We start from the raw sequence: 22,787 nt of genomic DNA, 5'->3' as shown, positions 1-22,787 counted from the left end.
AAGTCTCAGTTGGCCCCCCCTTAACACATATCACGTCTCATGCCGTGTGACATCCGTGGTGACGGCCAAAAACGGACTTCTCTCTGTGTGGATCACACGGACACGCATGTGATCCACACGGACACTCGCTCTGTGGCAAAACACGTTCATGTGATGGAGGCTACTGATTAGTAGTGTGCGCATGAAAGAAAGAAGAGAGGGGAAATAAAGAACAGAGAAAGAAAGAGAGAATGGAAGGAAGAACAGAGAAAGATGCAGAGAGAGAAAGAAAGAACATAGAAAGAACGAACAGAGAAAGAAAGAAAATAAAGAACAGAGAAAGAAAGGAAGAACAGAGAGAGAAAGAAAAGAACAGAGAGAAAGAGAAAGAAAGAGGGTAAAGAAAGAAAGAACAGATAGAGAAAGAAAGAGGGGAAAGAAAGAACAGAGAGAAAGAAGAAAGAAAGAAAAAGAACAAAGAGAAAGAAAGAGTGGACAGAAAAAAAGAACAGAGAGAGAAAGAAAGAAAGAGGGGAATAAAGAACAGAGAGGGAGAGAAAAAAGGGGAAAGAAAAAACAGAGAGAGAAAAAGAGTTGACAGAAAAAAAGAACAGGGAGAGAGAGAAAAAGGAGGGGAAAGAAAAAACAGAGAGGTAGAGAGAAAAAGAAAGAGGGGAAAGAACAGAGAGGAAGAGGGGAAAGAAAGAACAGAGAGAGAGAAAGAGAGGAAAGAGAGAACAGACAGAGAGAAAGAACAGAGACAGAAAGAAAGAGAACAGAGAGCGAAAGAACAGAGAGAGAGAAAAAAAGATTAGAGAGAAAGAACAGAGAGCGAAAGAAACAGAGAAAGAAAAATTCTATAAAGATACTATAGCAGCCCAGCTCCCATTGTAGTGCCCACCTGAGCCTCCTGGTGCAGGACGTATCATGATCCGCTCACATGGCCGACATCCCCGATTCCAAGGCGATCTCGCTGTCCGCTGTCAGAGGAGGACACGGTGATGGATCTGAAGCATTCCCTGAAGTGCCTCCATGGTTCTGTCACAATCTCCTACTGAAATTACCTAATTTCTGGTCAGCTTCCAGCACGTCACTTCAGGTAGAACGTTACGTGCAAGTTTTAAATTGCTCCTTGGGGCTCTGCTGTGTACTCCTGTGTCCCGCGGGGAAAGTATGCTCCCGGCTGGGGCAGTCTCTCTCTCAAAATCGGGACTGTCTCGCTGGATCCGGGACAGTTGGGACTCGGGAGGTATAAATGCTCCCCACTATACACCTCGTACACGCACGGCTCTGCTTTGTATGCCTCGTACACACACGGCTCCGCTCCGTACACCTTGTACACATGCAGCTTTACTCCGTACACCCCTGGCTCTGCTCCGCTCCATAAACACACGGCTCAGCTCCGTACACACAGGGCTCTGTTCCGTACATCTCGTACACACACGGCTCTGCTCCATACACCTCGTACACACACGGCATCGCTCCGTACACCTCGTACACACACGGCTCTGCTCCGTACACCTCGTACACACACGGCTCTGCTCCGTACAACTTGTAAACCCCTCCTGACCCCACCCAAGAACACACACGGCTCTGCTACATCCACCTTGTTAAACCCCTCCCTGACCCCACACAAGTACACACACGGCTCTGCTACATCCACCTTGTTAAGCCCCTCCCTGACCCCATACAAGTATACACACGGCTCTGCTACATCCACCTTGTTAAACCCCTCCTGACCCCACACAAGTACACACACGGCTCTGCTACATCCACCTTGTAAAACCCATCCCTGACCCCACACAAGTACACACACGGCTCTGCTACATCCACCTTGTAAACCCCTCCTGACCCCACACAAGTACACACACGGCTCTGCTACATCCACCTTGTTAAACCCCTCCCTGACACCACACAAGTACACACACGGCTCTGCTACATCCACCTTGTTAAACCCCTCCCTGACCCCACACAAGTACACACACGCCTCTGCTACATCCACCTTGTAAACCCCTCCTGACCCCACACAAGTACACACACGGCTCTGCTACATCCACCTTGTTAAACCCCTCCTGACCCCACACAAGTACACACACGGCTCTGCTACATCCACCTTGTTAAACCCCTCCCTGACCCCACACAAGTACACACACGGCTCTGCTACATCCACCTTGTTAAACCCCTCCTGACCCCACACAAGTACACACACGGCTCTGCTACATCCACCTTGTTAAACCCCTCCCTGACCCCACACAAGTACACACACGGCTCTGCTACATCCACCTTGTAAAACCCCTCCCTGACCCCACACAAGTACACACACGGCTCTGCTGCATCCACCTTGTAAACCCCTCCTGACCCCACACAAGTACACACACGGCTCTGCTACATCCACCGTGTTAAACCCCTCCTGACCCCACACAAGTACACACACGGCACTGCTACATCTACCTTGTAAACCCCTCCTGACCCCACACAAGTACACACACGGCTCTGCTACATCCACCTTGTAAACCCCTCCTGACCCCACACAAGTACACACACGGCTCTGCTACATCCACCTTGTAAAACCCCTCCCTGACCCCACACAAGTACACACACGGCTCTGCTACATCCACCTTGTAAACCCCTCCTGACCCCACACAAGTACACACACGGCCCTGCTACATCCACCTTGTTAAACCCCTCCCTGACCCCACACAAGTACACACACGGCTCTGCTACATCCACCTTGTTAAACTCCTCCCTGACCCCACACTAGTACACACACGCCTCTGCTACATCCACCTTGTTAAACCCCTCCCTGACCCCACACAAGTACACACACGGCTCTGCTACATCCACCTTGTTAAACCCCTCCCTGACCCCACACAAGTACACACACGGCTCTGCTACATCCACCTTGTTAAACCCCTCCCTGACCCCACACAAGTACACACACGGCTCTGCTACATCCACCTTGTAAACCCCTCCTGACCCCACACAAGTACACACACTGCTCTGCTACATCCACCTTGTTAAACCCCTCCTGACCCCACGCAAGTACACACACGGCACTGCTACATCCACCTTGTAAACCCCTCCTGACCCCACACAAGTACACACACGGCTCTGCTACATCCACCTTGTTAAACCCCTCCTGATCCCACACAAGTACACACACGGCTCTGCTACATCCACCTTGTTAAACCCCTCCTGACCCCACACAAGTACACACACGGCACTGCTACATCCACCTTGTAAACCCCTCCTGACCCCACACAAGTACACACACTGCTCTGCTACATCCACCTTGTTAAACCCCTCCCTGACCCCACACAAGTACACACACGGCTCTGCTACATCCACCTTGTTAAACCCCTCCCTGACCCCACACAAGTACACACACGGCTCTGCTACATCCACCTTGTTAAACCCCTCCCTGACCCCACACAAGTACACACACGGCTCTGCTACATCCACCTTGTTAAACCCCTCCCTGACCCCACACAAGTACACACACGGCTCTGCTACATCCACCTTGTTAAACCCCTCCCTGACCCCACACAAGTACACACACGGCTCTGCTACATCCACCTTGTAAACCCCTCCTGACCCCACACAAGTACACACACGGCTCTGCTACATCCACCTTGCTAAACCCCTCCTGACCCCACACAAGTACACACACGGCTCTGCTACATCCACCTTGTTAAACCCCTCCCTGACCCCACACAAGTACACACACGGCTCTGCTACATCCACCTTGTTAAACACCTCCCTGACCCCACACAAGTGCACACACGGCTCTGCTACATCCACCTTGTTAAACCCCTCCCTGACCCCACACAAGTACACACACGGCTCTGCTACATCCACCTTGTTAAACCCCTCCCTGACCCCACACAAGTACACACACGGCTCTGCTACATCCACCTTGTTAAACACCTCCCTGACCCCACACAAGTGCACACACGGCTCTGCTACATCCACCTTGTTAAACCCCTCCCTGACCCCACACAAGTACACACACGGCTCTGCTACATCCACCTTGTAAAACTCCTCCCTGACCCCACACAAGTACACACACGGCTCTGCTACATCCACCTTGTAAAACCCCTCCCTGACCCCACACGAGTACACACACAGCTTTGCTACATCCACCTTGTAAACCCCTCCTGACCCCACACGAGTACACACATGGCTCTGCTACATCCACCTTGTTAAACCCCTCCTGACCCCACACAAGTACACACACGGCACTGCTACATCCACCTTGTAAACCCCTCCTGACCCCACACAAGTACACACACGGCTCTGCTACATCCACCTTGTTAAACCCCTCCCTGACCCCACACAAGTACACACACGGCTCTGCTACATCCACCTTGTTAAACCCCTCCCTGACCCCACACAAGTACACACACGGCTCTGCTACATCCACCTTGTTAAACCCCTCCCTGACCCCACACAAGTACACACACGGCTCTGCTACATCCACCTTGTTAAACCCCTCCCTGACCCCACACAAGTACACACACGGCTCTGCTACATCCACCTTGTTAAACCCCTCCCTGACCCCACACAAGTACACACACGGCTCTGCTACATCCACCTTGTAAACCCCTCCTGACCCCACACAAGTACACACACGGCTCTGCTACATCCACCTTGTTAAACCCCTCCTGACCCCACACAAGTACACACACGGCTCTGCTACATCCACCTTGTTAAACCCCTCCCTGACCCCACACAAGTACACACACGGCTCAGCTACATCCACCTTGTAAACCCCTCCTGACCCCACACAAGTACACACACGGCTCTGCTACATCCACCTTGTTAAACCCCTCCTGACCCCACACAAGTACACACACGGCACTGCTACATCCACCTTGTAAACCCCTCCTGACCCCACACAAGTACACACACGGCACTGCTACATCCACCTTGTAAACCCCTCCTGACCCCACACAAGTACACACACGGCTCTGCTACATCCACCTTGTAAAACCCCTCCCCGACCCCACACAAGTACACACACGGCTCTGCTACATCCACCTTGTTAAACCCCTCCCTGACCCCACACAAGTACACACACGGCTCTGCTACATCCACCTTGTAAAACCCCTCCCCGACCCCACACAAGTACACACACGGCTCTGCTACATCCACCTTGTTAAACCCCTCCCTGACCCCACACAAGTACACACACGGCACTGCTACATCCACCTCGTTAAACCCCTCCCTGACCCCACACAAGTACACACACGGCTCTGCTACATCCACCTTGTAAAACCCCTCCCCGACCCCACACAAGTACACACACGGCTCTGCTACATCCACCTTGTAAACCCCTCCTGACCCCACACAAGTACACACACGGCACTGCTACATCCACCTTGTAAACCCCTCCCTGACCCCACACAAGTACACACACGGCTCTTCTACATCCACCTTATAAACCCCTCCTGACCCCACACAAGTACACACACGGCACTGCTACATCCACCTTGTTAATCCCCTCCATGACCCCACTGTCCCACACATAAACGTTACCTCATCCATCCAGACCAGCACCATAATGACAAGCGACCAGCACAGCAGAGTCCTGCAGCCACCCTGGTCATGTGACCCGACTCCTCCCCTCCTGTGACCTCATCACAGGTCCTGTGCTGGCACCGCACACAAGATTACAGCCGAAGGAAGCAATGATCATTGCTGGCTGTAAGGGGCTGCGTCACTGCGTGGGTCTCTCGCGGAGGGCGCAGGATGGGGTCAGTACATGGGGGGCGTGGCGGCGGCCGGTGGGTATCCCAGACAGCGTGAGTGGGCCCTCCCATCTCGCCAGGGCCCCGGCACTTGCCCGGGTGCGCCGGGTGCTGACGCCAGCCCTGCTGGCTCCCATTCCTGCAGCGGATCTAGTTCAAATTATTAATACTGACCTACAAGGCCATCCGGAACCTGTCTCCTCCATATATCTCTGAACTAATCTCCCGATTTCTCCCCTCACGTAATCTCCGGTCCTCCCAAGACGTCCTTCTCTCTTCCACACATATTCGCTCCTCACCCAACCGCCTCCAAGACTTCTCCTGAATATCTCCCATCGTCTGGAATTCTGTTCGCCAACACATCCGTCTATCAACCACATTCGGAACCTTCAGATGGAACCTGAAAACCCATCTCTTCAGGAAAGCTTACAGCCTGCAATGAACCCACTGCCTCCTCACCACTACCGAGGCTACCACCTCACCATCACTGGAGCTGCTGCAACCCCCCAACCTACTGTCTCCTTCCCCACCATCCTGTAGAATGTAAGCCCACAAGGGCAGGGTCCTCTCCCCTCTGTATCAGTCTGTTATTGTCAGTTTGCTTACTGTAAGCGATATCTGTAATTTGTATGCAACCCCTTCTCATGTACAGCACCATGGACTCAATGGTGCTATATAAATAAATAATAATAATAATAATATACACTTTAAACATGATACCCATGAGCACTATGGTGCCCGATAACTCCAGTGATGTTACTGCTCATGTGTGGATTGAGTAATCTACAGAAAGATGGTGCTTTGAGCTACAATATGTCGGCAAAGACAGGGAAATTATGGCAATTTTTTTTCCACTATAGATTGTGATGGCTTTAGTTATGCGCATTGTGGTTTCTAGGACACCAGACGTGGCATGGACACTTGTAAACTGATAATGGTGGGGGGAGTCATAATTACAATCAAATGGATTTACATGTGATAATCATGAGCAAGACTGAATATATTGTATGCACTGTATGCAACATTTGATGATGATATTATGTATAAGGCATATTTATGCACAATGCACTTTATGTATTTTTAAAGATGTATAAATATATATATAGTTATGTAATTGATGCACCTGTTTACATGTCTATTATAGACTATTATACTGCTTGAGAAAGGTCCACACTTGGAATGAAATGTTGTCACCATGGTTCAATAAACTACTGAAAATTGGACTTTGGAGCGCCACCTTCATATTTTTGGGAAAAAATTAAAATAAATCTATAATTAGTGCCGTGTATGTGTAGTTTACTGTAATGTATTGACCAAATAAATAATTGAAAAAAACAATTATCAAAAACCATTTTTGGTAACCAGCAAAGGTAAAGCAGACAGGTGTGATCCTATATTATCAGGCTGGGTCGGTCCCTGCTTATTGAGTTTTTCCAAGTCTAAATAACCTGTGACCTTCCCAGCCTGATAGTATGAGCTCACAGCTGTCTGCTTTACCTTGGTTGGTTGTTATTTGTTTCATTTAATCATTAGCGTAGTACATATACAGTAATCTATACACAAGGCAATAATTATATATCGCAAGGGTATCGATCTATCTTTGCACTCCTTTTAACACCTAAATCCCCTTCATTAGTTTTCTGCATTGTATTCGAGCACGTGTTACAGGGATGGCACATGGATGTTACACATGTAAAGAGGATGCTGTATGTGCTTTGTGCCTTCCGCTTTAATTGCTGTATATATATTATGTGTTATTGTAATGCTAAAATAAGGTAGGGACAGCATAGATATGTAGTTAGGACACTAGGGGGTGCTGTAGAGTTAGGGAGATTAGATGCTAGATGGGATAGCAATAGTTAGCTGGTTTTAGCCAGAATAGAAACAGTTAAGTAGCTGTACCAATGGGATTGTTGGTGGGAGGAGTTACCCAGAGGAGACAGAATTGTTCTAGAAAAGTTGGCAGAGTGTGTGTGAAGAGCAAACAGCAGTGTAGGCTGGAGTAACAGTTGCAGTGGAGTGTGAGAACAGGCAAGACAAGGTAGAGTGGTTTGAAGAAAGTTTGAAGTTTGGCTTCTGGGGAGCACGGTGTGGGAGACGCCAGGAAGAGGATCTCGGGTTGGAGTCTGGGGACAACATCTGAAACTGTCAGGGACCAAAGGTCCAGTTGAGGCTGCGAACGGCAGTCTGGTTCTCTTGCCAAAGATGGGCAATATAGATGGGGAGCGTCAGGCCCGGATTGGCAATATAACCAACCGGGCATTTTCCCGCTGGGCCGCTGTCACGTGGGCCGCGGGCGGCAGCGCCCGATCATCTGGCCAATTGCCAGCTGCTGCTGCCACTGTTGCTCCTGCCGCCGGCCCTCTGCGGGCACGGCGGTGATAGTTTCAAGTTCCTCCCGCACTGCAGGGAGATAAGCCGCCACGCCCCCCCACGCACCCCATCCTCGCCTTAGCATGAGACCCCCTCCCCCCCCGCAGCCACTCACAGCGTCGCACTCGCTTGCCTGCTCGCTCTGTTCGCAGGACCTGTGATGAGGTCACAGGAGGGGAGGAGTCAGGGGGTCACATGATCAGGAGCCTTTGTCCAGACCCCTGACTCCGCCCCTCCTGTGACCTCATCACAGGTCCTGTGCGCTCAGCCTTGCCTCTACCGTCTGCAAGACTCTGCTTTGCTGTTGTCATGGTGCTGGTTGAGGTAAGTATGTGTGGGGTCAGGATTTACAGTGTGGATGTAGCAGAGCTGTGTGTGTATGAGGTGTACGGAGCGGAGCCGTGTGTGTACAATGTGTGCGGAGCGGAGCCGCGTGTGTACGAGGTGTACGGAGCGGAGCCGTGTGTGTACGAGGTGTACGGAGCGGAGCCGTGTGTGTACGAGGTGTACGGAGCGGAGCCGTGTGTGTACGAGGTGTACGGAGCGGAGCAGTGTGTACGAGTTGTACGGAGCGGAGCAGTGTGTACGAGGTGTACGGAGAGGAGCCGCGCGTGTACGAGTTGTACGGAGCGGAGCCGTGTGTGTACGAGGTGTACGGAGCGGAGCCGTGTGTGTACGAGGTGTACGGAGCGGAGCCGTGTGTGTACGAGGTGTACGGAGCGGAGCCGTGTGTACGAGGTGTACGGAGCGGAGCAGTGTGTACGAGGTGTACGGAGAGGAGCCGTGTGTACGAGGTGTACGGAGTGGAGTCGTGTGTGTACGGAGCAGAGCAGTGTGTACGGAGCGGAGCAGTGTGTACGAGGTGTACGGAGCGGAGCAGTGTGTACGAGGTGTACGGAGCGGAGCAGTGTGTACGAGGTGTACGGAGCGGAGCAGTGTGTACGAGGTGTACGGAGCGGAGCAGTGTGTACGAGGTGTACGGAGAGGAGCCGCGCCGCGCGTGTACGAGGTGTACGGAGCGGAGCAGTGTGTGTATGAGGTGTACGGAGCGGAGCAGTGTGTACGAGTTGTACGGAGCGGAGCCACGTGTGTACGAGGTGTACGGAGAGGAGCCGCACGTGTACGAGGTGTACGGAGAGGAGCCGCGCGTGTACGAGGTGGACGGAGTGGAGCCGCGCGTGTACGAGGTGGACGGAGTGGAGCCGTGTGTGTATGGAGTGGAGCCATATGTGTACGGGATGTACGGAGCGGAGCCAAGTGTGTACAAAGCATACAAAGTGGGCTTTTCCCACGGACACAGGAGTACACAGCGGAGCCCCGAGGAGCATTTTAAAACACACACATGACGTTCCACCTGAAGTGATGTGCTGGAAGCTGACCGGAAATGAGATAATTTCTTGAGGAGATTGTGACGGAACCAGGAATGCTTCAGATCCATCACCGTGTCCTCCTCCGACAGCGCAGACAGCAGGATCGCCTTGGAATCGGGGATGCCGGCCATGTGAGCGGATCATGATAGGTCCTGCACCGGGAGGCTCAGGTGGGCACTACAATGGGAGCCGGGCTGCTATAGTATCTTTGTAGAATCTTTCTTTATTTCTTTCTCTCTTTTTCTTTCTTTCTCTGTTCTTTCATTCTCTGTTCTGTCTTTCCCTTATTTTCTTTCTCTCTCTGTTCTTTCTTTCTCTCTCTGTTCTTTCTTTCTCTCTCTAATCTTTCTTTTTTCTCTCTCTGTTCTTTCTTCCCCTCTTTCTTTTTCTTTCCTCTCTTTCTCTCTGTTCTTTCTTTTCTTTACTTCTTTCTCTCTGTTCTTTCTCTGTCTCTCTCTGTTCTTTCTTTCCCCTCTTTCTTTCTCTCTCTGTTCTTTCTCTGTCTCTCACTGATCTTTCTTTGTCTCTCACTGTTCTTTCTTTCTTTCCCCTTTCTTTCTTGCTCTCTCTGTTTTCTTTTTTCTCTCTCTCTGTTTTCTCTCTTCCTTAGTGCCAGTCAGTGTGCCCATAATGCCAGCCACTGTGCCCGGCCTCAGTACCAGTCAGTGTGATCAGCAGTGCTAAATGGGTGCGATTAGGTGTGGACATGGGTGTGACTAGTTGTGAAATGGGTGTGGCTGGGCGTGGCCAAAATTTGCAGTCACGCCGCAGTCTTTGTCCATCTTTCCCTTCTTCAAAAGTTGGGAGGTATGATAGGGGCGGCTATGACCAGGGGGTCTGGTTGCCCAATAGAGAGCAGTTCTGCCAGGAATTCTGTAATCATGCATACAAAAGGGGACAGAGATTTGGGAGGAGTACTGTACCTAAAAGCAATAAATAGGACTGAGCTGAAATACTGGGCACAGCTGTGACTACATGTTATATAGTCGTGTTAATCTCCTCTCACTTCTTGTAAACTACAAGTGTACAAAGATATTATATAGTCACCATGTGACTAGTGGGCCTGTGTAACTTCAAATGCCAGGGCTGAATTTTAGTCCCAGTCCGGCCCTGGGAAGCGTCCAGTGACTGCTAACAGGAGGATTCTGCAGGCCTTGGGCTCAGAGAACATGCAGGACAAGAAGTGGCAGGGCCAGACCAGGGACTGTACAGAATATATCATGTTTACGTTTTACTGGAATGGAAGGACTGTAACTGTGCTGCTAGAACCTTTTTCAAATAAAACCTTAAAGAAAAAGAGCAAGGATTCTGCGGACATTTCTTTGTGTTCGGATCCCCATGGGACACTGTATCCTGATCAGGCTTCGGTCCCGCAGGTGAGTGAAGAATTGCACACATGCCGCACCAACACCAAGACACACCAAAGTTGTAGTATCGGGGCACCCGGGTGCTGAAGACTTAAAGTGCCTCATCACAGCAGGCACCAGGGCCCCCGTTACACACACAGACGGCCAACAGAGAACCACACGGATAGTAAAAAAGTACCGTCCCACCTGTACATTTTTAAGTGGACATATGAGGGCCCTTACCTGATGAACTAGAGGAAACATTTTTCCTCCCATCTTGTTACAATAATTTCTACAGTTATTTCAGTGTGACAATGAGACCAGGCATCGCCATTCAAGTGTTTGTTGCATTACTGGTCATGTATGTTGTTCCATGTCCGATTCCGTTATGTGTAGAAACAGCTAAATCCTTCAAAGCCCAAGGAGGGTGATCCTTCAGCCATTGTTTGCTAGAGGTTTCCTCCACAGTGATTTTCCTTTCCTGAGCACTGTAGGATGACTCATCATGAGTCGGAGGTATGTAAACCTCAAAGTGGTGAACAGGCCCAGCTATGGGGGGCCACCTGAAGGATGTGGTATGGTAACACTTTCGGTTGTCCGGCCTGACTCTTACTATCTCTACTACTATCCAACTATGGTTGTATAATCCTGTGATTTTAATAAAGCTGTGGCCATTTTTGATATCTAAATTTGTTTTGTACTTTATTAGGGTTGATGCTTACAGGAGTTATGGTTGTTTTTAAAGGGATTGAGGGTCCCCATATCCATCAGGCATGCGTGTTCTGGGACTTGGATCAACAGTGGGAGGGATGAGATCTCCATTCCTGCTCTACTATTTGTTTTCCTGTGCAGAGATCCCGCAGTTTGCGGCATTCACCAGCTGCACTTGGCTACTGGTCTGTGTACTGAGGGTTCAGATGAGCTGGATTGTGTTCATCTTTTGCTTTGGATTTTACGTGCTGTTGAAAAGAAGCTGATATTTGGACATTTGCAGCCTTCGTTACTCTAACCAGTGACCGCAAGCTGCTGGAGTCTAGGATGATGGAAGTGATACATTGTACGGACAGCTCTACAATTTCTCATAGAATTTGACGGTATATGATCATCATATTACTGACATCAAGCAGTGATACTATGATCAATCCATGGCTAATGGGAGATAGTAGAAGTTCTGCCCGTGGAATGATAAAATGGTGGCATTCATTACCGAGTCCGCGCAGTGTCTCTGCAATCAGCGCTGTTTGTTCAGAGTCGCACAGATCCCGCAGTTCTGGGAAAACGTGGCTGCTGCAAATCTTCTCATACACAGGGATATCGTCACCCTGTGCACGGTCATCGGCCACCATCCTGCTGCCCAAAACTTCCTTCAGCTTCTTCACAGACTCAAGGGGAAAAGTGAGATCTCCAACCTGAAAAATGTAACAAGACAGGAAATCCCAAACTATAGGTGCGAAACAAGGTTAAAAAGTGTATCCATCACCATCCTATAAAGTCACTAGCAAGAAGGTCTAATGCTACATGGAGGGAGTGACGCTGCAGCCCAGACAACAGTCCCCGGGTATAAGAGGAGCCCGGATTACACCCAACCGCAGTCAATCACTTATCTATGATGGCATGGCGGTCATGAAGTACAGGTCTGCAGCAACTTGTGATCCCCCTCATGCTATTACCGAAGGCTGACCCCTTTTTTGTATGAATGGCTCTAGTAACCGACGGTGAGTTCAAGATGTTTATTTCATTCTCTATCCTTAGGAGCAGATTCTGAATTATTTCTATGTAGGACACTAAAAGTGGTGGTGGTGGTGGTGGTGGTGGGAGTGTTGTTTAAAGGTTTCTCCTGCATAGAGGTGGACGGACCAGAATTTGGGGAGCTGTCTCAGGAGTTTGGGAATGTCTTCATGTCAAAAATACAGTTGAATACAGTAAAGGAACCATCAGATCCCTGCTTTACCATTCTGATTTCAGGCTGAAGGACGTGCAAAGACATGCTAAGGTCAACTGACAGAGCAGCAGAGACCAGCTTATTAGGAGAGGAGCAGTGTGAAGCAGGACACCGGAAAGATCACGGAGAATCCCACCGCTGCCACTGCTTGTGTAGGATGACACCAGAGAGATCATGCAAAATCCCACCGCTGCCACCAAATGTGAGGAACACGTACCTCGCCACCACACCTGACGTCACTATTATATCAGTTGAATCAAGTAATGAGGTCTCCCCACTTTCACAAACATGGCATTCCGCACCCCCTGGGGACACGGAAGGTCAGCTTGGTACAGTTTTGCACAAATGACCCTGTGCACACAGGCCCAGGGAGGCATGGGCAGTGAGAGGATGTGGCCCATGCAGTCACTAATGTGGCACCACACTCGCTCACAACCCCGAGAGGCCCCTTTCACTAGCAAAAGTGAAACAGAGCGCTGCCAGCCCAGTAGAACTGCCACCAGTTTCTCATTAGATATAACCCCGCTCCGTTGACAGGTATATATAAGGCCAGAAACCATCCCCGGAGACATGGAAAGTTAAACTGAGAAAGATGTGTGATTCATAGATCGAGATAAAATAGCAGCACAACGTTTATTTATAAATTTAATCGCCTTAAGGGCACCCTAGTCAATACACGATGGTTACACATATACTATGGTCATATATGCAAATACAATAGTAGTAGGACAAAAGATATAAGCAGAATATATGTCATTTAATCGGGTTGATGTTTGACCATGCGTGTGCTGGGCCGCAGGGGGGATGGGCTGCCAGCTGGCTCCTATATCATTTACAGCATGTTAGTTGACGAGACCCCCACTGTCGAACTGGACCACATGTGCAGCGCCCCCTAGGGTACCTGGCCGGTCAGTCCTTCGGGGAATTTTTCACAGCAGCAGTGACCCGGTCCGTGACCCTGGGCGTGCAATGTAAATAAAAAATGGGGGTAGTAGTTTATGGGGAAATATATTTGTGATGCCACTCGTGGTGTTCCGCAATGAAGCCGATGCTGAAAAAGAAACCGCTGGGGCTGTTGGTGATGCAGCAGAGTTGTTACAGCTCTCCACGGGCAGAGCTAGGCCCCAGGGCAGTTATAGGTGTAAAAGATGATGCTAGTGGTTGTGGTGCAATGCAGGTGACAGAGTAAATAAATCTGAGGACACAGCGGAGTGCAGTTTCCACACTTTTACTCACAGTTCTCCAGGTACATTCCCCAGTCGGGGTGCTGTGTCCTCAGGGTTGGTGGTCCAGCCAGCTCTCAAGTAATTTGGGGTACACCTTGTCAGAACCCCCTTCAGATGTTCCTTCCCTGGCCGTCTCACTGCGCTGGCTTCCTTCCTCTCCTGCCCTGCACCTTCACACACAGTATCCCGAGCCAGAAGCCCCAGATCCTGTTGGGCGATTGTGTGCGGATGTGGCTGCAGCACATGCAGATACTGCAGCCTCCGGTTAGCTAGCTGACCAAGGTGTGAGATCTGTCACTAGCAGCCTTTGAGGCTTGGCCCACCCTGCTGAGCCAGCTAACCAATGAAGAGGGTCTAGTTGTTTTGTTACAGGAGCAAACTGAAGAGGAATTTATAATCCTATGCCACAAAAGATGCAAATGATAAGCATGAAATTATATCTCCATATTCTTCACAAGCAGGTATGTGAAAGAACACACACGAAGGTTAACTGGTATGGGGATGTAAGGAGATGTAAGGAGATGACTGGTCCCCTCAGCTGCACCATCTCCTTCTGTATGACCTCCCATGCACTTAGTATAAATGTGTTTGTTGTTATTTTCCCCTCCTCCCAGTTTTGTTTGCACGTGTTGGTGCCTCCTTTGCTGGATCACAGGACCAAGACTCCATGAGGGTTAATGACAGTGGGCACCGGATGTGGCTGCTGGACTGCTTGCTTCTGAACTTTGTCCACATTCTTACCCTTGTAGTGGCCCCATGTTTAAGCGCAGCCCACCACTGTCAAAAGGACCTATGATCCGCTGAAAGGAGGGAGGGGGAGACTGTCCTCAGAAGAACTGCCGGGTCTGAGTGAGACCCACTTTAAAGACTTGGCCGCCAAGGTTAAAAAGGATGACCGGCCACTAAAGAACTGAATGGGTTTTATGGACTGCCATTTTATGCATTGCCAAGTTTTCCTTAGCCAGGGATGGCCATGTTTAAAGAAGGGAGAGTGTAAGGAGATGGACGGTTCCCTCAGTTCCTCCTTCCTTACAACATCCCGTGTTTTTGTGGTTGTAATGTAATGTATGTCCTTTTCTTACTATGTTTTGAGTGTTGTTCCCTTTAAATCTTACTGTGTCTCTTGCATTTGCTGCTGCCTGTCCAGTTAGGGACAGCAATAGTTAAGAATGTGGGCTGGGCTAGCAGCCACAAGGTGGAAGGAAGTTGTAGCTTCTTTAGTTCTGCCCGGATCGTTGGCCAGGGCAGAGGGACTTAGCAAGAGGGGCACTGCCAGATCATCCAGACAGGAGAGGCTTGTTGCCCTGATAAAGGACTGAGCAGAGGAAGGGACAAGGATCCAGAATGGACTGAGAGGACTCAAAAGGGGTGCCAATGACCAAGGACTAAGGACAAAGGATTGAAGAACCGCAACACGGGCCCCAGGGCTCTGGAAGTGCCTCCGCTTCTGTAGGGTTAATCCCGGCGTGTGGACTACTGCAGAACTTCAGGCCTCTGCAACTGCTGTGGGTGCAGCTGTGGAAAGGGCAGGGAGAGATCAGAGATCCAGTGTTGTGCTCTTCTACTTCCATTCTACCCTTGTGCATTACTTCCATTCCTTCCTCGTTCATCCCTTCTATACCATCCCTGTATATTAAAGTTATTCCCCGTTGGACAACAGTTGCCTTCTGACTCTGCTTCGCCTGAACTACTGTGGACGGAGAGGAAACAAGGTAACCCTGTTTGTGGAAAAACAGAACAGGATTGCATGTACAAGGGGGCCGGGGGTGGTGCTCACTGAATATCTGCTCCATGGACTCTATCGGTGTACTGTGCCTTTAATTACTCTGCTACAACTACCCCCTCATGTCCCCTTAGTTACAGGGACATCATACTGTGTGTAGGGAATGTACTGTACTGTTGGGACATCATACTGTGTGGGGGCAATATACTGTGGTGACATATTTTGTGGGGGAATGTACTGTGGGGACATCATACTGTGTGTGGAGGGAATGTTCTGTTGGGACATTGTATTGTGTGTGGTTGAATATACTGTGGATACATCATACTGTGTGTGTGAATATACTGTTGGGACATCATACTGTGTGTAATGTACTGTGAGGATGCCATACTATATGGAAGAAATGTACTGTGGAAAGAAAATACTGTATGTGTGGAGGTGTGTGAGAGGAGAATGTAATGTGTGTACATTAGGATGACCGCAAAAAAATCGATGTCGGAATTTTGTCCGTCTGGACCCCACAAAACGATTCCCCTTTCCAGATATTGAGATAGCCAAAATTTGAGCTCGATCAAACGACGTTAACCCGTGCCGCTCGTCGCTCAAAGTTTGAAAAAATCCAAATTGAGGTATTTTAAGATTTAGGTATTTTGCATAGTCTGTTAGACTATAAAGAATGTGACAACAACATTGCAGAAATAGCCCTGACCAAATTTTCGAACCATTTGTGGTATTTGAATGCAGAGTTGGTGGGATTATCGTTTTTTGATCCCACCATTACAGACAATGAAAAGTTGTTAATGGCTAATAAATTGCTCAGTAGCACAGATGAACCATCAGAGCACGCTAGGGTTGTAAATCCAAAAGTTAGGAATGAAAAATTAAAAGAGGTAGGAAGTAACCGACTTTAACGACCTTCTGACAAAAGATGAAGAACAAAAGCAATATGTCCTGCAAGTTGTAAGCAAATGCCGAGCATTATATTCTGACGTTTCAAAAACTACTTTAACAAAAGCTCTAGAATAGATTAGATAACTATGTAAAATTATCAACTCATGTAGGTTAGCGTGCTCTGATGGTTCATCTGTGCTACTGAGCAATTTATTAGCCACTTTTCATTGTCTGTAATGGTGGGATCAAAAACCGATAATCCCACCAACTCTGCATTCAAATACCACAAATGGTTCGAAAATTTGGTCAGGGCTATTTCTGCAATGTTGTTGTCACATTCTTTATAGTCTAACAGACTATGCAAAATACCTAAATCTTAAAATACCTCAATTTGGATTTTTTCAAACTTTGAGTGACGAGCGGCACGGGTTAACGTCGTTTGATCGAGCTCAAATTTTGGCTCTCTCAATATCTGGAAAGGGGAATCGTTTTGTGGGGTCCAGACGAACAAGATTCTGACATTTCCCCCCCCCCCATATGAGATCCGGTCACCCTAGTGTACATCATACTGTGTGTGGGGATGTACTGTGGGGATATCATACTGTGTGTAATGTACTGTGGGGACACCACATTGTGTGGGGGCAATGTACTGTGGAAAGATAATTGTTCTGTCTCCGACATAAATATTGACTCTTAAATGTTTATTTTTATAGCATAAATTCTGTGATAATGCTCAGTTTGCCTTACAGTTTGATGTGCATTGTTTCCAGCTCCATCTAGTGGCCAAAAATAATAACTGCAGTGTTATTCTCTTCCTGCTTTAATTTCATTTTCCCTCCAACTCCCACTGTATCATGGGTAGATTTGCAAGGGATTCTAGTCTAGTCCAGCCCCATTTCCCTGTCCAGTCCTCCATTTTCTATCTGCTTGCATACTGGAAACTCCTTATCCACCTTTTCCCCAGTGTTAGCATCGCTGGTAAGTGACACGCTCCCTTTATATATCATTATCTCTCATATTGGCCAGCTTAGACAGTTCCCTTGTTCAGCTATTAGTGCAGTCATGTACGTTATGTGTATATGTATTTTCTATGTACCCGACACTGATTGTCTCTATGTATTTCTGTTTATAGTTTCACCTCATCAATATACTGTACCTACGTTCAATAAAACACAGATTCAACTACAGTCTCCCGTATTGGACCCGGTATAGCGTTTTAGCTGCTTGCTAAGCTATTTGAATCCCGTTCATTTAGTGAGAGCATGACAGTGAAACAGTGGCTTTCCAGCTAGTGGGAATACAGACAGGAGCTTTCCATCTCGCAGGACCCTAGTAAAACACCGGCTCTCCAGCTAGTGGGAAATAGAGAGAAGAATCTTCCATTCTGCAGAGGCCAGTTGCACAACGCTATCCAGCTAGTGCAATCCAGGGAAAAGACACCCTTCATCCAGCTTGCAGAAACTAGTGATGCTGCAGAGATCCTTCTAGTGAGATTCAAGTCACCGGCTACTAATACAGCTACAGCAATTTCTGCTCAGCCAAACATCCCTCTAAGACACCATGTCCCACAAATCACACAGGATAAAATCTGCTACATCCTTCTCCTCAAAGACTGTATCTATCAGCAGCGCGGTCGCCATTGCCCGCGCAAATGCGGAAGCCGCCAAAATGCGAGTGAAGCGCCCTCACTCACCAAGGCCGTGGGGTACTCGGTACCGGGCCGGCTGATCTCAATGGGGGGTTGTCACGGCAGCAGTGACCCGGTCCGTGGCCCTGGGGCTCCATTACAAAAGGGGTTTGTTTCAGTGTGCTTATGGTGGTGAAAGGTTATAAGTGATTTGTGACGCCACCTGTGGTGTTCGGCAATGAAGATGTAAGCCGACGCTGCAGACAGATCCTCTGGGACAGGTGGTGTGGTGCAGCAATGATGTTATAGCCCTCCACAGGCAGGGCTGTAGTCCCAGGGCAGAGTAGGTGAAGTGACACTTAGATGGTGTAGTGTTGGGCGCAAGAAATGTAGCAGTGCTGGACGGGTTGGCGCCGGAATAAGTGGAGGACACCAGGGCATGTAGTTCCAAAGCTTTACTCACAGTCTGTTATGGTACAGGTGCCCGCATCCGTGCCGTGTCCTCCAGGTCAGGAGCTCAGCCAACTTCCAGGCAGGATGAAGTACTCTTTTCCAACACTCCGTCAACATATGTGCCTTTTCTGAACGTCTCCCTCTTTGCGCCTTTGAGTGAAGTACTCGCAGTACGGAGTTAAACTGGAGTTCCTCCTGTCAGATGTTCTTATGCACTCTACATGTACGACAGACAGCTGTAGCCTGCTTCGGGGACTCCTTCTACCTAGTCCCGGCTCACTATCGTTGCTGTTGTGCCCCCAAGTCTTGTGTGGGAATAAAGTGGTCACTACTTCTATTCCTCCGGTGTCTGCTGCAGGACCATTAGTATCCATACAACCTTGGGGACAGGGCCCCGGCCTTGCGCTTAAAACTTGGGAAGGGTTCTCCTCTAACCCTGGTCCTTGTTCTCTTATTGTCCTCACGTTCCGTACTAATCCATTCCTTTTTATGGAGAGTCAGGCTTTCCTTCAATGTTCCTTTCCTGTGCCAGCAGACCCAGGTCACTGAGGTCTGCTGCAGCACTTCCATCCATCCATCCCTCTCCTGGGGATCTCTCAAACTCTCCCTCTCTGTCAGACTCACTGACTGGCTGACTCCTAAACTCTTCCCGCTCTTTTAGTGCAAACCCAGCTCCACCCACCTCCCAGCATGTTTCGTGTTCCAAGCAGGGAGCCACCAAGGGGTGCTATGCTACACTCCAAGCAGGGAGCCGCCGAAGGTGCTTTGCTATACTACTTTGTGGTGTGGGGTGCAGGTGTTGGAGTGTGGTCAGGTGTCTCCACCTTACCTGGATAGTGGGGTACCACACCTCAGGAGGAGGTGCAGTACCTCTGTGGCAACTGAACCCTCAGGGGCGCCACACAAGCACGCTATGCTGAAGAGGAGATGCAACTCATGCATAGAGAGAGAGGATCAAGAGAGAAGGTTATCCTTAGAAAGAGATGAGCAAGAGAGAATGATGCAGTTAGAGAAGACACGTGTGGATGCTGCCTTAGAGAGCCTAGCATTAAAAAGAGAGGCTGCCGCCGCATTGGCCGAGGCAGAAGCACTGGAAGCCACACACAACCCTGAGCTGCATAGTTGCAGCAGTACATCAAGGCTGAAGTTGCCGCTGCCAGATTGACCACAACGTACATCTCATTATGTTAATGAACTTCCTGATCCAAACTATAACCAAGATCACAACACATCCAGTGAAACGAGTGAGAGTCATCATGAGGCTCAGCTCCAGGAAAATGTGAAGCAAAGCAACTCCTGTCTTCTTTGCCCCTCACCAGGTAACCAACGTGAATCACCTTGCTGACACACCGCATGTCAGACCGAAGCAATATGACACCGGCTGGCGCCACCCTGAGGATACTAACAGGTATGAACGCACCTCACATCACTATCAGGGTGACACATCACCAGTATACTCTGCCGACAACCGGTTCACATCAGAACTTGCTAGGATCTTCACACGACGTCATCTAGTTGCCAAGGGACTCATGAAATTCACTGACCACGCTGAAGGTTACAGAGCTTGGAAAGCTTCCTTCCAAAATGTTACCAGAGACTTGGGGCTAAAAAACAGGGAGGAGATAGACCTCTTAGTCAAATATCTGGGAGAAGAGTCAGTCAAACATGCAGTAAGGATCAGAGACATTAATATAAACCACCCTCAAATAGGCCTTAAAGAGATCGGGAAGAGGCTAGACGAGTGTTACGGCTCTGCAGAGGTAATAGAGAGAGCCTTGTTCAAAAGAATCAATGACTTTCCTAAAATATCTAACAAAGGTCTCTCAAAACTTAGAGAGCTAGGTGACCTGCTACAAGAGGTCCTGGTTGCCAAATGTGAAGGTGACCAACCAGGACTCACAAACCTCGACACAGCCAAAGGTGTTAACCCTATAGTCCAAAAGTTGCCCTACAATCTACAGGAGAGGTGGCTCACACGTGGCTCCACGTACAAATACAAACACAGTGTTTCATTGCCTCCCTTCTCCGTTTTTGTAGACTTTATACACGAACAAGCGGCAATCAGAAATGATCCCAGCTTTGACTTTACAGCGTCATATGCTGCACCACTACCAGCTGCAAACCCACGCAGAACATCTGTGGCAGTGCACAAGACTAATGTTTCTTCTCCAAGTTCCAATTACAGGTCTGCTGGCTGCTCTCAATCAGAGACAAAGGTACGAGAACCTGACAAGCAGTGCCCACTCCATCAGAAGCCTCATCCTCTCCTGAAATGCAGAGCCTTCAGAGGGAAATCTATGCCGGATCGCAGAAGCTTGCTGAAAGAGAACGGTATCTGCTACAAGTACTGCTCATCTACCACTCATCAAGATTGTAAGGTCAGTGTAAAATGCACAGAATGTGGAACCACAGATCATAACACTGCCCTACACCCTGGCCCAGCTCCATGGAGTGCGCAAAATACGCCAGCTGACAGTGAGCATGGCGGGGAGGAAAAGAGCACCGATGCAGCTACGCCAGAGATCACTTCACAATGTACTGAAGTCTGTAAAGGGACAATAGACAGTTGGTCTTGTTCAAAAATATGCCTCGTCAGAGTGTACCCAAAGGGCCATAGAGACAAAGCTGTGAGACTGTATGCTATCTTGGATGATCAAAGTAATCGATCCCTGGCCAGATCAACATTCTTTGACCTATTTAACATTAAAGGACCAAGCACTCCTTACTCTTTAAAGACATGTGCAGGTACTGTGACAACAGCGGGCAGGAAAACCACTGACTACCAAATTGAGTCCTTAGACGGACAATTCTGCCTGCCACTACCTACAATCATCGAGTGTAATCAGATCCCAGACACCAGATGTGGCAATCCATCATGCTCATTTAAAACACATGGCACACCTCATACCGTAACTCGACCCTCAGGCACAGATAATACTGCTGTTGGGAAGAGACATCCTGCAGGTTCATAAAGTGAGAAGTCATATCAATGGACTCAACAATGCTCCCTATGCACAAAAGCTAGACCTAGGATGGGTCATAATAGGAAACGTATGCTTGGGACACATGCACGCCCCATTTTCTGTGACAAGCATGCTAACAAATACACTGGAGAAAGGGCGCCCATGTCTGTTTCAACCTTGCAACGAGTTCCATGTCAAGGAACTACCACACAGCATCCAACTACCCAATCACTTAATAGACTTTACTCATAACAGCAGTATGGTGTCAGGAAGCTATAAGGATCAGCTGGGGTGCACAGTCTTCCATAGAACTAAGCAAGAAAACCAAGCAGCAATGTCGGTAAGCTGTTCTTAGAGGTAATGGACAAAGGGCTCATAAAAGATGAGACCAACAGCTGGGTCGCACCTCTTCCCTTCAGAACCCACAGACCATGTCTACCAAACATTGAGAGATCAGGCATTCAAACGTTTCTCCACTCTCAAACATAATTTGCAAAAGAAGCCAGAGATGAGAGATCACTTCTTCTCCTTCATGTCAAAGATATTTGAGAACTGTCATGCAAAACTAGCTCCCACTCTCAAAGACTCTGAAGAATGCTGGTTCCTACCCATGTTTGGCGTATACCACCCTAAGAAACCAGGCCAGATTAGAGTGGTGTTCCACTCCAGTGCTGTTTGATGATGTCTCCCTGATTGATGTTCTACTGACAGGACCAGACCTCAATAACAAACTGCTGGGAGTACTTATGCGCTTCCGTAAGGTTTCCATTGCCTTCATCGTTGACATCCAGCAAATGTTCCATTGTTTCCTTGTGAGAGAGAGAGACAGGAACTTCCTAACATTCTTCTGGTACAGAGACAATGATCCTACTAAAGAAGTCACAGAGTACCGCATGAGAGTGCACATCTTTGGCAATAGCCCTTCTGCAGTTGCTATCTATGGACTCAAAAGGTTAGCTCTAGAAGGAGAAATAGAATATGAGTCAGATGTCAGACAATTCATAGAGAAAGACTTTTATGTTGATGACTGTCTGAAAGCCATGCCTTCAAAAGAGACTGCCATCAGTCTTCTCAGGAGAGCACAGGAGATGCTTGCTTGCTCTAACCTCAGGCTTCACAAAATAGCCGCAAACATCCAAGAACTCAT

At 48.8% G+C, this 22,787-nt stretch overlaps 1 protein-coding gene and 1 long non-coding RNA gene across 2 annotated transcripts in view; one reads left to right on the top strand and one right to left on the bottom strand.

Annotated features, from left to right (window-relative positions):
- The window catches only part of LOC141085073 (uncharacterized), a 65,306-nt gene that overhangs the window by 14,699 nt on the left and 27,820 nt on the right, over window positions 1–22,787 (top strand). The gene's annotated exons all lie outside the window — the stretch shown is intronic.
- The window catches only part of LOC141085665 (guanylin-like), a 51,818-nt gene that overhangs the window by 9,947 nt on the left and 19,084 nt on the right, over window positions 1–22,787 (bottom strand). Inside the window, exon 2 of the mRNA XM_073571243.1 lies at window positions 12,026–12,227. Within this exon, the coding sequence (XP_073427344.1) occupies window positions 12,026–12,227 (202 nt within the window). The remainder of the gene's footprint in view (window positions 1–12,025; window positions 12,228–22,787) is intronic.

The sequence above is a fragment of the Dendrobates tinctorius genome, unplaced genomic scaffold (assembly GCF_039654945.1).
Source record: "Dendrobates tinctorius isolate UK_male_01 unplaced genomic scaffold, ASM3965494v1 ptg000028l, whole genome shotgun sequence".
NCBI lineage: Eukaryota > Metazoa > Chordata > Amphibia > Anura > Dendrobatidae > Dendrobates > Dendrobates tinctorius.
The sequence above is the reverse complement of the archived record's forward strand: the minus strand, read 5'-3'. Positions and strand labels throughout refer to the sequence as shown.